Raw genomic sequence first — 14,225 nt, 5'->3', positions numbered from 1 at the left:
CCAAGAGCAGAAGGGAACCGGGTGTATATGTGCATAAGTCATTGAAGGTAGCAGGACAGGTTGAAAGAGCAGTTAATGAAGCATACATATCCGAGACTTTATTAATAGGGGCATAAAGTCCAAGAACAAGAAGGTTATGTTGAACTTGTATAATAAACCAATTTCACCTGAGCTGAAGTATTGTGGCAGTTTAGGAAAGATGTGAAGACATTAGAGAGGTTGCATGAAAGATTAATGAGAATGGTTCCAGGGATGAGGAACTTCAGTTATGAAGATAGATTGGAGAAGTTAGGATTGATTTCCGGGGGAAAAGAAGGCTGAAAAGTGATTTGGCAGAGATATTCAAAATCATGAGGTGGCTGGACAGAGTAAGTGGGGGGAAACTGTTCCCACTCGTAAACGACGAGGGGGCACAGATTTAAAGTAATTGGCAAAAGAAGCAAAAATGATGTGAGAAAAAAAAGCATTTTCACACAGCAAGTGGTTAAGTCCTGGAATGTGCTGCCTGAGAGTGTGGTGGAGGAAGGTGCAATTGAAGCATTCAGAAGGCAACTAGACTGTTTTCTAAAAAGGAAGATGTGCAGAAGTTACAGGGAGAAGGCGGGAGAATGGCACAGGGGGAATTGCTCATTTGGAGTGATGGCAGAAACACGATGGACTGAATGGTCTCCTTCTGCACTTTAACAGTGCTATAATCCTATGATTTGTTTCCAAAGCAAAATGGCCACTTAGGAATGTCCACATGCATCCTCCTATGGATGGTGAAATTGTGCAGGGTAGGGAAGGCTTGATCAGTGCAGAGTGGGAGTACATTTACCGTTCTACTAAGGCAACAGATGTGCCCTTTAAGATCCTTCTTGAAGATTGCTCTAGTGAAGGCTTTTTTTCTTCCTGTGGTGTTCTTCTGCTACTGCTTGGGCAGCTCTCAGTGGGGCCATTATCCACGGGAGCAGAATAACATATTGATACTCAGAAACCATCTGTTGATATTAATTTGTTCCTTGAAGAATTCAAAGAGAGCTCATTTCCAACAGATGAATGCATTGTGACAAGTCTCAGCAAATTTCAAATAAAAACAAAAAATCCTCAAAATGCCCAGCATGTCAGGCAGCACCTGTGGGGAGAAGTTGGGAGGATTAATTACAACCACATCTGAATGTTCAGAATTTGCTCTGTTTCTTTTCAGTTCTTCAGCATTGCTTGTTGTCCAGTAATTACGTGTTATTTAGTTGTAAATGTGATTTAATTGTATGCCGCACACTGCATTTTCCACCATTGTTTGTCAGTTGAATGAATCGCCAGACATAAGAACATGAAATTACTTTTTATGAATGTCGACAGTAGCCGTTTTTATAATTACACTCGTGTTGACGTGGGAGGTATTTCACATTGTCACACGCAATCTGGGAGTGGAATCTCTTTTCATTGCGAAAGTGATGGAGCTTGTTTTAGGAGGAGGACATTCCGAGCATTTTGCCACAGTCAGTGAGGTGACAAGACAAACCTACAATTAAGAAGCCAAAGTGGGAAGAGGAGACCTCAGACGCCTGATCTCAGAGGAACAGCGAAGAAGCCGAGTCGACTTTTGAATCCACAGTTTGAAAAGTGGGATCATTAATCTCCCTGCTATCACCCAAGGGTAAAATTACATCACAAGAGATAATTCCCGGAGTGGGCAGGACTGGAAAAATCCTAGCATTTGAAACTGACCACTAAAGGCTGCAAAGAGATGGCCACCCAAGGATCACCTGACCTCTTTTTGCAGATTAAAATACCCTGTCTCCAGAAGGAACAAAAGGACTGAATGGCTGGAATTTTACCGCCCCACCCACCATGGGAATCGGAGCGGGTGAGGGGCGGACAATGGAAAGGTCTGTCGACCTCGGACGGGATTTAACGGTTTTGGGACGAGCGAGGCTGTAAAATCCCGCCCTATGCCTTTTCCTGAAACTAATTCAAAAGGGTGATTTCACATTGAATGGGTTATTCAGATTCAAAGACGCTGGCTGTCTTAGACTCTCAGGATGTTAAAGCCACAATGCAGGGTGTATAATGGACTTAATCACCTTATTTGGAAAAGGATTTTGAACTGGTGAAGGTTACACGATGAGACAGCCACCTTTGCTTTTAAAGTAACAGCAAGAAGCTGTTCCACGGATAGAGTTCCATCAGAAAGCTATCAAACCAGCTAGCTGCAGGCCACCTCAGCAGCCAAGATAATAAACGGCAATATGTTGAAAGTGGGAGAAGGCTCCCCGCTGACCACACACATAAGTTGTTCCAACTATGAGTCTGCCTGAGGACCGGTCTCCTGGAAATTTAACTACAAGAAACCTCACAGCTAACTGGGAATCCTCTGCTTTACAAGCCCTTCACTTCAACTAAAGCATTGACTCATCTTCGGAACTAAAGGCCTGCCACGAAAGAGACTGTGACAATCGTGCATTGCAGCTGTATTTGTTATAATTCAGGGTCAAAAACTCCAAAGTGTTTTATGAAGCCCACCTGGATCATAGGTTTTGCATTTTGAATGAGGCTAGGAAAAGCATGATATGTTTCACCTCAGGTATGATTCAAATGACCCACTAGCGAGCTTTTATCAAACAAAGTTTATTTAAGAATACATTTAAGAATGTATAGAAAGAACATTAGCAATAACTTTTATCAATTACAAACAAAAAGGCAAAACAACCATGATAATATATAATCCTGAACAAATATATCGTATAACAAAATGTTCGAAAGAAACAAAGCTTTCCATAGACAAAAGAAAACCCTTTCCACAGGTTAAACACAGCAAAGACTAATGCTCATGTGATTCTGGCACTGAGTTCTTTGGATGAATGCTGCAGTTCTCTTGAGGAACACACAGACAAGTTTGGAGTCAGAACAGCTTCTGAGACACCAGGGAGAGATTCTGGTCAAGCCACCAACAGCAGATTCTCTACTCCAGGAAGGCAAGAATCCTTGCTTTCAGCTAACCAGCAGAATTTCCAAAACTAGGGAGAGCGAGAAACCCTTCTTTTTCAGCTTGATATTCCTTCTAAACAAAACTGCTGCCACCCAAAACAGAAAAAGAAACCTTAAATTCACTTGGAAGGAAAAAAAACTGTCCAAAACATATGACCTTCCTCCGAACAATGCAGGATCATAAAAGATCCCAGAGCAAAAATAAACAAGCCCCATTTAAGTAGCAATTAAAGGACTTCTAGTAGATGACCTGGCAACAATGAGAAAAAAACCCTCCAAAAAGGCCTGCTTACAACTGCAGAGAACATGATTTAAAAAAAACTCTTAAAGGTACACTAACGTCACATACTATAAAAGCAAAATGCTGCAGATGCTGGAAATCTAATATAAAAACAGAATTTATCTCTCCACAGATGCTGCCAGTCCTGCTGTGTTTTTCCAGCATTTTCTGTTTTTATTATTGTAATTGTATTGTTTTACCTTCATCTGTATCTAGTCTTTGTGAGGGTGCTCGTGTATGTGAGACAAGTAAATTTAAGCATCCAGGGTAAGCATGTGAAAATAAATAACCTTCTTTATTTTCAAACTCACAAAAAGCTTGCTGCTGGAATTATTTAAACTGGGATGATCACTTTGAGGATTTGGAAACACACACTCCTGACATGCCAAACACACTGGTAAAGGTCACGGTGCCGCTGGGTGGCACAGTGGCACATGGTTAGCACTGCTGCCTCACAGAGCCAGGGACCCGGGTTCGATTCCCAGCTTGGATCACTGTCTGTGTGGAGTTTGCATACTCTCCCTGCGGGTTTCCTCTGGGTGCTCCGGTTTCCTCCCACACTCCAAAGATGTGCGGGTTAGGTTGATTGGCCATGCTAAATTGCCCCTTAGTGTCAGTGGGTTAGTAGGGTAAATAAGTAGGGTTGTGGGGATAGGGCCTGAGTGGGATTGTGGTTGGTGTAGACTCGATGGGCCGAATGGCCTCCTTCTGCATTAGGGATTCTATGATTCTATGAAAATACATAAATTCTGTAAGCGACATTCGTCGTTATATTTCTCAGAGTTTTACCAGGAAGAGAAGTAGGAACCAGGAGGAAGCAAAGGACTTTAGAATGGCGGCCATTAGGAACATGGTCAAAGATACGGCTTCTATGAAGCTTGTGAATACAGAATGAAGGCTAAAAAGTGAATTTGTTTTGGAAGAGTTCCACAAGACATTAGCAAAGTGCCTCTGGAAAGCATCATCTGATGGTGGTGTCAAAAATGGAAAACACCTGTTAACTGAAGAACAGAGGGTTTTTTTTTAGTTTATTAGTGTCACAAGTAGGCTACATTAACACTGCAATTAAGTTATTGAGAAAATCCTCTAGTCACTACACTCCAGCTCCTGTTCGGGTACACTGGGGGAGAATTTAGCATGGCCAGTCAGCAGGTCTTTCGGATTGTGGGAGGGAAACTGGAGCATCTGGAGGAAACCCATGCAGACACGGGGAGAACATGCAGACTCCGCCCAGACCATGACCCAAGCTGGGAATCAAACCCGGGTCCCTGGCACTGTGAGGCAGCAGTGCTAACCATTGTGCCACTGTGCTGCTCATAATGTGTGATATATGGCTGGAGGTAGGGTAGGGTGAGATTGTGGAAGACCTGGAAATAAAGGGAAGGATCTTGTAGTCAGGCATAACCTTGTTCTGGACTTTTCAGATGTAAATTTGTGAGTGAGAATACAACAGTGTGGGTCAGTTAGAGATCAGTATACTGATCTTTCCTAAGCATGGAGGTCACTCAGTAGGCATAAGTAAAAAGCAACCATTGTGAGTTGTGTGTGATGCTTTTAAACCACCTATACTTAAAATGATGAAAAGCCTGCTGTACAAGCAATGAACCGTAACCTGCATTTTGAAAGAAGTCACCATTTAACAAAACTGCTGACATTATTAACAATGCATGTGAAATTAAGCAAAGCTACAGAAATGAGGCTAATTTCATTTTTTTTAACCAAAATTAATAGATTACATTTGCAGTTGATGACGTATTGCAATTAATTCAAAGACTAGATGATAATGGCTAGCCATTTAAAACCATTGAAATAAATGTCATCACTTCTCACCTCTCCCTGTAACATCGCTGATTAAGGCATTGTTAGTCGGAAAGATCATGAACAATCATATCAAAATTCGCAAAGAAGCAAGCAGTATAATCTATGGCAATTTTAACATATAAAGATTCAAGCTGATAAAATCTGTACATTTAATTGGTTTCCATATACTGGATTTTAACTTTTTACTCCATTGTTGCATCAGTTTAACAAATGGCTGGAAATAAGAAAATTAAATTACATTGTATGAATGTTGACATTTTTCTATATTATTGAAGCTTTTTCATAATTGCACTCAGAATGTTGTATGAGATGTTATTGTATGTGTATGGCTGCATTGAAATATTTTTCTCCTATTTAAATAGAACAATATGATAGAACTTTCCCACCCTTAGATCTGATTATGATTTTCATTGTTTTTTTTATTGCTGGCTCCCTTAGGTTTGATAGCTTCGGCTCATTAATTTTGATTTGTGAGGATAATGCTCTCGCTGGGTCCCTTGGTCTGTGTAGACCGTCTATTTCTCTGCTGCTTTATGATCCGGTTGTTAGATTTACATAAACCCAGTAACACTCAAGTACACTTTTCTCATTGATTGAATAGTACAATTTTCCTTCAATCGTCTTAAGTCTCCCGGCACTGAATAACTGTAATTGCAGGCTTTCTATCGCTAATGGTCTGTGTAATACAATCAATTGGCATTTTCAGTTGCTTCAGCATAAACTGTTTTTCTTTATCATATTTTGTAAATATGTCACCGAATGCAGAGTTGAAAGGAAATGAGACGTGAAATCCCACATATAACGTTCCACTCGCTGACAGGATTTGAATGTGAAGCATTACAATTTCAGAAAATGCCACCTAACTCATTAACAGGTCATCATGTCCAATGATTTTTTAATCCCCATATTTTTGTCATGTCATTTTCCTTCCATGGCATGTGTGTTACGCCTTATATCTGTCATCCCACTTATTTGTAGTAACGACACCAATCAGGCTCAGGATGCAAGTAGTTGGTTGCTATCCTGTCAGATTGCCAGCAATAATTTAGATAAGGTGGCTAGACTCTTCCCTGTGGTAAAGCTGGAATAATCAATGCTATGATATTCACGTTTCCTTTCCATCTTTTTTGTTGGCGTGTTTAAAATTTTGAATAAGTGGTTTTAGAAAATATCTGCCATGCAATCAACCAGCCCTATCTGGGAAAGTGCAAAGTTCTGTATCCGTGTTAAAACAAAATGAATGCTGAAGTCTACCCGTGGGAACAGCATGTGTTGTAAAGGATAGTGAATTGTCCCCAACTTTTGAGATTAGAATTCTAGGTCTGACTAGCTGGAGAAGATAAAATAATCAAATCTCTCTCTCTCTTAACCTTTCTGCACGCTGATGGTGCATTTGTCTGATTTTTGACTGTTTCTGTAGCTAATTATTTCTGGAACAGGCCTCTAGCCTGTTGCCAGGGACTTATAGTTTGAGGGGCACTACACCACATCAAGCATAGCCACACTCACACAGGCAAACTAAGGGGTAATTTAGCTTGACTAATCCACCTAACCTAGGTGTCTTTGGACTGTGGGAGGAAATCGAAGCATCCAGAGGAAGCCTACGCAGACACGGGGAGAAAGTGCAAACTCCACACAGACGTCCAGTCCAGAATTAAACCTGGGTTCCTGGTGCTGTGAGGCAGCAGTGCTAACCACCATACCATTGTACTGCCCAATATACATCATAAGCATCTGAAATATTTTAATAAGAATAGGGGTTATATAACTTGCATGCCAATTTGGGAGAGTAGAAAAGCTGACCAACAAGTTCCAAAAAGTGGACAACTTAAATTACTATGAACACAACCCTTTGACATTTGAAGTAATTACATTGAAGTGCAGTGGGCAATGCTCGAAAGCTGCAATTATATCCAACCCACCTTTTCATCGGTATCACAGGATAAAAGCAATTAAGCACACAAAAGATTAAAAGAGATATATATTTAATTTTACATGACTCTTCTGGCATAGAATCTACAGAGCAGAAGGAGGCCATTCAGCCCATCATTATACCAAATTGACCACAATCCCACCCAGGCCCTATTCCCATAACCCCACACATTTATCCTGCCAGTCCCCCGACACTAAGGAGCAATTTAGCATGGCCAATCAACCTAACCCGCACATCTTTGGACTGTGGGAGCAAACTGGAGCACCCGGAGGGAACCCACGCAGACACGGGGAGAATGTGCAAACTCCACACAGACAGTGGCCCAAGCTGGGAATCGAACCCGGGTCCCTGGTGCTGTGAGGTAGCAGTGCTAACCACTGTGCCATGATGCCGCCCTAAAGAGGGATGTCCCTAATGCCATTGGGAAGTCAGGGTTTAGACCTTCTATTGTGTACTCAATTTTCTGGTCCATGTTTTTAAGGCAGAGTAGAGGGTCAGTACTGCAGAGAAGCAAATCCCACATTTCCATATGTAAGTTATTGCAATTGGAACCTATAATTAAATGTTCAATGTTAAGAAGCCCACTGATGTTAAACATAAGGGTATCCCAAAACCCAGAAGGGTAACTTGGAACACCAGTTCTTAGTGGCGTATATTTTCAATTTGGTATAATGTGAGGAAAGATATGCAAACCGGTGAGAAACAGTTCAGCCTTGTAATCAATTAATAAAGAATATTTATTAACCTAAAAGAAACACATAATAAGAAAGACTACAATACACTGCATTGGTAAACTTAACTACAATAATGGACAAGCAGGCCGGAACTCGACCACCTTGCCCGCCATGGAATCGAAGTGGATGAGGGGCCAACAACAGAAATCTCCGTTGATCTTGGGCAGGAATATCCGGTCTCACCTGAGCAAGGCCATAAAATCACGCCCACAGTCTCTCATCAAGTTAACCCCCGCTCTCATTCAAAGTTTAAAGTTTATTTATTAGTGTCACAAGTAGGCTTACATTCACAGCAATGGAAGTCCTGTGAAAATCCCCTAGTCGCCACACTTCGGTGCCTGTTCGGGTACACTGAGGGAGAATTTGGCATGGCCAATTCATCTAATCAGCATGTCTTTGGGCTGTGGGAGGAAACCGGAGCACCCGGAGGAAACCCATGCAGACACGGGGAGAATGTGCAAACTCCACACAGACAGCGACCCAAGCTGGGAATACGAACCCGGGTCCCTGGCGCTGTGAGGCAGCAGTGCTAACCACTGAGCCACCCTGCCGCCCATAAGGCCTACATTTCCTGAACTCTGAGAAATGCCCCTTTTCGCAAACAACATCCAACATTATATAACTCTGTGAGCCAAATCTGCTTGTAGTTATCACCCATAACTTCTCTTCCGGCCTGGAAAACCTCTCTTCAGGTCAGTGGAATGCTTTTTCCTCTTTGAGAATTTTTATAACAGCAGCATGTTTTCGGGAGAGCTTGCTTTCTATAGCTGGGTGTGGCTTTGGTGGTAGCTGTCTCTCTCCTGTCTCAATTATTCACCTTTGATTATACTGTTCTTTCCTTTTGATGTTATGCTATGTTAATAGGACCACAGGCCAGGCTTTTAGCATATAGGTGCAAATTATATTCTTCTCTTTCCACTTTGAACTTACCCCTTCTATTGTTCTAACACCTATTTCTATATACCATTGTTCAACCCCTAGTCACTTTGAAAAACACTTGTTTTCCTGCTGCTATGCTAAATCGCATATCAAAGAATCACTTCAAAGAGGTGTACTCTTATCAATCCCGTTCTTCACTTTATCCAATTTTTTTCAAAACTTTATTTTAGCCAAACATCTTGACATCAAGTTCAAGTAAGGCACTGCTGTCAATGTGCACATTGCTCAATGTAAGGTGGGGAAATGGGTTTGGATCACTTTGGAATGTCTCCTAAATGAAGATTGCTGTTGATTGATTGAGTAGTGAAGTTTAATTTTTTGCAGCGACTGTTTCTCCATTTGTGTGTTGAACATTTTGCACAATTTTATTTACCTCTTTGTGAGGTTCGCTGCATCCATCAAGTGCTTGGTGATGTTAAATCATTTGCTCTCTTCAGCAGAGCAATTGCTGAAAACATCCCCTTAAAGATGAGGAGCAGCCACTTCAGAACTGCACGTTCAACATTCAGACTTGCAACCAAACAACTTTCAGATGTGTTCTTTTCCTATGTGCGAAGAGGCTGGTAGTCTGGTTTGAGGATTACGAGGTGGGTGGGGAGGAGGACTTGTCTTTCAAGAGTTGCTGAGGCTACCAGTTCTGGCTCCACCAAATGTTCTGGCCCATTTGTGCTCACAGCACGGAGGAATGCAGTCCTAGTTTTGCTCTACTTAGAAAACTGTGAGGATGATTTATTTCTTGGAGGTTTGGTTCCAGAAAGTATTGTTAATGGGAGCATTTCCCAGCCTGCAATGTGTCGAGCTTGTTCTCCTATTTCCATGTTTTAAATAAATAAATGTGAATAATGAAATAACATTCTAAGAAGAAATACACATTAAGATTTTAAAAAGTCATGATAAGAATGAAGTCAGCTTCTAAATTTTAATGTTGTTAACTAGCATCACTCTTTACTTCTTAGGGCGGCACGGTGGCACAGTGGTTAGCACTGCTGCCTCACAGCTCCAGGAACCCAAGTTCAATTCTGGCCGTGGGTCACTGTCCGTGTGGAGTTTGCACGTTCTCCCATGTTTGCGTGGGTTTCCTCCGGGTGCTCCGGTTTCCTCCCACAGTCCGAAAGACGTGCTGGTTAGGTGGACTGGCCATGCTAAATAGCCCCTTAGCATCCCAAGATGCGTAGGTTAGATAGACTAGCCATGGGAAATGTGTAGTGTTATGGGAATAGGGCAGGGAAGAGGACCTGGGTAAGATACTCTGTCAAGAGTTGGTGCAGACTCGAATGGCCTCTTCTGCACTGTAGGGTTTCTATGATTCTAGCAGATAAGTCAAGTACCAAGGCCAACAAAACATATGCATCCAGATCCCAGCCCCACCACTCACTATGTGTATATATTTCTATATATATTATGTACATATAGTATATAAGCCATTCCATGAGGCACTATCAATCCTGAAGCCTCTGCCATGCTGCAGAGGAAGCCAAACCCCATCTTATCGTCAATGTATGCTGCTAAATACAGGTGCCATGGGAAGTGGCACTGTAAGTGTTATATGAATGCTGTGCTGGCTCATGGGGTGACCTCTGCAGGGCTTGAGATATTTGAATCCCTGCTGACCTACATTAGTAAACACAGTACATCTGAAAGGCAGACAGTGTAAAACACAGATGGCTGGCGTCCATGATTCCTGCAGCACTTGTCTGTCAACTTATAAGCTCCCCATCTTTTTTTTGAGAAAAGACATTTTTAACCATATCATCAGGGTCACCTTTGTGAATGCATTTTGACATTCTTCTGCTGTTATTCTGTAAGCTGTGACCAAATTACTAATGCTTCATTCAATCTGTCCCAGAATTTTCCAACCACATTTCTAGGCTTTCCCCCTGCAACCAGTGGGTGCTCCTTTTATGTTTTCAACCAATTTTGACTTGTCTTAAGCACCAGGCCTGCTCCCATATATGGATATTGTGACGTGAAGTAATTGTGATGTCTCTCTGACTTTCTGCCACTCTCCGTCAACAATGGGCAACTTGCGGCTTGTTGGATGTGAGTAGCACTACTGAACTGCAGTGGCTCATGGGGTAAACCTTGGAAGAGACCGTGGAAATTTGAATGACAGTTGAGTTCTAACAATCACAAGGTCCAAATGCTGGCTTCCAAAGCAAATGTAGACAGTCGACAATTATGATATGATAATAACACCTCAACACCCTCTGACAACTTTATTAAATACAACACGAACACTTGAGATGCACAAGATATTCCTGCATTGATTTGCGTATAAATGTCTGTATTGAATGAATCAGTGAAAGAGTTATGAAGTGATTCAGCCATCCCCAACAAATGACAATGTCATTTTCCCTTGTGGTTCCAGTCTACGCATACTACAAAACTAAGACATTGCAAGAAACTACAAAGGGTTATGAATGTAGCCCAGTCCATCACACAAACCAGCCTCCCGTCCATTGACTCCATCTACACTTCCCGCTGCCAAGTGCCAATCAAGGACCACCCCCCCCCCCACCCCTCCCCCCCCCCATACCCCAGACATACTCTCTTCCACCTTCTGTTGTCGGGAAAATGTCTGAGGTCATGTACCAACCGACTCAAGAACAGCTTCTCCCCTGCTACCATCGGACTTTTGAATGGTCCTATCAAGCTGATCTTTCTCTTCATCCTGTTGCTAATTGCAATACTATATTCTGTACCCTATCCTTTCCTTCTCCCCTATGTACTCTATGCACAGTATGTTTTGTCTATATAACTTGCAAGAAATAATACTTTTCACTCTATCCTATGTGGTGACTAGGGGATTTTCACAGTAACTTCATTGCAGTGTTAATGTAAACCTACTTGTGACTAATAAATAAACTTTACTTTACAATACATGTGATAATAATAATTCAATTCAATTCAAGGAATAGGTAAAAATCTAAACTAGTGTTTATTTCCTTTTTTCTGTGCAGTTTTATGTATGGTGACCTAACGGATAAGAAGACCATTGACAAGGTCAGACAGACATTTGACAACTATGAATCAAACTGCTTTGAAGTTCTTCTGTATAAAAAGAACAGTAAGTAATTATGCAATTACAAATTCAGATAATTGCACTTTTCTTTGGGATAAATTGGGAAGTATAAGTGTTTAAAAGTGTCTCCAAAGTCGCCACGCTCCTTTGCAATCTCCAGTTACTTTCATGCTTTTTCTAATGTGTGAGTTGCTTTTGAAATATTTTATTAGTTTGAGGGCTCCATTATAGGTTGAATAGCTTGTTTTTAACCATTAAAAGCCATCTGTTCCTTACTGCAATTTAATTCCAACCCAATTAGTGTTTTTTACTGGACACTGAATGAGTGGGGATTCTCCTCATCAATCCACCCTGCAGAACTCCGCAGATGATGTACCGCACAAACCCTACTGAGCCAGTGCCCAATGAGTATCCTGGCCCACTTACCTTTGCAATTTAAGTGTCCACAATTACTCTTTGTCTGACCAACAATTAATGTCACTAAAATTTGGAAATTTTAGGTTCTCAAAGATCTACAATACCATTGAATTTAAGCTATAACGGGGAATAGTCCAAGTATATGGGGTGACATGGGGGCACAGTGGTTAGCACTGCTGCCTCTCACAATGCCAGGGACCCGGGTTCAATTCCAGCCTCAGGTGACTGTCTGCGTGGAGTTTGCACATCCTCCCTCTGCCTGCGCGGGTTTCCTCCAAGCGCTCCAGTTTCCTTCCACAGTCCGGAAATGTGCAGGTTAAGTTGATTGGCCACGCTAAGTTGTCCCTTAGTGACCAAAGATGTATAGGTTAGGGGAATTAGCGGGGTAAAAATGTAGGATTACAGCGACAGGGCCTGGGTAAAATGTTCTGTCGGACAGTCAGTGCAGACTCGATGGGCCGAATGGCCTCTTTCTGCACTGTAGGGATTCTATGGTGGTTCTAAGATTCTATGGAATGCTACTGCCCTCATGAAAAAGACTTTTCATTGATAAATTTGATGAGATTGCAAAGGACTATCACATTACCTTGACTTTGTATTTGTAAACTTGATATTGTGCTCTACTATTCAGCTTGTCTTCTTCATTTTAGCACCAGAGGAGCTGCCTTGTGACTAATTTCAAGCATATTTTCAAATGGTACATACTGACATTAGTTAGGATAATTTTCATGCAAGCAGGTTGGAAAGAAAATCGTATTGTTTTTACTTTAAAAAAAATTGTAATGGGGAAGGATTTTTTTGAAATTTGAGCTGAAGGAGCACTGAACAAAATAAGGGCAAGATATTTTGATACCTGCCTCTGTAAAGAAAACACATCAATAATATTGCATCCCACAGGCCTGGAATGCTTATACAGAAAGCAAAGTTCAGTTAGCAGTCCATCTTCAAGCTGAAATATCATGATCCAAAAACTAATGAAGTACCTGTCTATCTTATTTTGAGGCTAGATGATGTATTGGATGATAATAGCAATTGTTTTATTTTAGACTGCGCAGTGATATTCTTAAACAAACAGTGGCCTGAATTTTTAGGATGGCGGGGGCTTTGTTGGCAGGGGAATGTATCCCTGCCCACTCCAGCTGCTCTGATGCCATATTACGCTCTAACAAGCATTAATTGGCATACAGTGGGAATTCCAACCTCACTTGGGGGTGGAAGTCCCACCTTGGATTAGCCGACAGCCCTCCAGATTATCCAGGCACAGGCTGCAGTGTCTGGAAGAGGCACTGCATGGAGCTGCCTAGAACTCTGTCCCAGGACCTGAGGCTAGGTAAGTGGCAGAAGCACCAGGGTGGGGAGTTTATGGAACACCTGGGGGGTCGGGAGGGGGAGTGATTGTGGTCTCAGGGAATAGACCGTTCGTGGGTGGGGGTTGGTGGTGGTGGTGGGGATTGGTGGTGGTGGTGGGGGTTGGTGGTGGTGGGGGTTGGTGGTGGTGGTGGAGGGAGGTCTGTGTGGAAGTTGGATGTGGAGATGCCGGCGTTGGACTGGGGTAAACACAATAAGAAGTCTCACAACACCAGCTTAAAGTCCAACAGGTTTATTTGGTAGCACAAGCCACTAGCTTTCGGAGCGCTGCTCCTTCGTCAGATAAGTGGGAGATCTGTTCACAAACAGGGCATATAAAGACACAAACTCAATTTACAAAATAATGGTTGGAATGCGAGTCTTTACAGGTAATCAAGTCTTTACAGGTACAGACAATGTGAGTGGAGAGAGCATTAAGCACAGGTTAAAGAGATGTGTATTGTCTCCAGACAGGACAGTTAGTGAGATTTTGCAAGCCCAGGCAAGTCGTGGGGGTTACAGATAGTGTGACATGAACCCTGGGTTCATGAGCCCTGTTTGTGAACAGAACTCCCACTTACCTGACGAAGGAGCGGCTGGAAGTTGGAACCAGCCGTTAGCAGGTGAAGGGTCTGAGTCTGTTTTACAGCATGAGTGGTTCCTTGAGAAAACACAGAATGTTCCAAGTGCTGTTTGCGGTTACAGAAGATCTGGATGTTTACTGAACATTGCCTGTTAAACATGTCAAGGATTCTGCACATA

General features: G+C 42.1%; 1 protein-coding gene across 1 annotated transcript in view; it reads left to right on the top strand.

Moving 5' to 3' along the window:
• Window positions 1–14,225, top strand: part of kcnh5b (potassium voltage-gated channel, subfamily H (eag-related), member 5b) — a 327,530-nt gene that overhangs the window by 62,225 nt on the left and 251,080 nt on the right. Inside the window, exon 3 of the mRNA XM_078233204.1 lies at window positions 11,638–11,744. Coding sequence (XP_078089330.1) covers window positions 11,638–11,744 — 107 coding nt within the window. The remainder of the gene's footprint in view (window positions 1–11,637; window positions 11,745–14,225) is intronic.

Source organism: Mustelus asterias, chromosome 18 (assembly GCF_964213995.1).
Source record: "Mustelus asterias chromosome 18, sMusAst1.hap1.1, whole genome shotgun sequence".
NCBI lineage: Eukaryota > Metazoa > Chordata > Chondrichthyes > Carcharhiniformes > Triakidae > Mustelus > Mustelus asterias.
The sequence above is the reverse complement of the archived record's forward strand: the minus strand, read 5'-3'. Positions and strand labels throughout refer to the sequence as shown.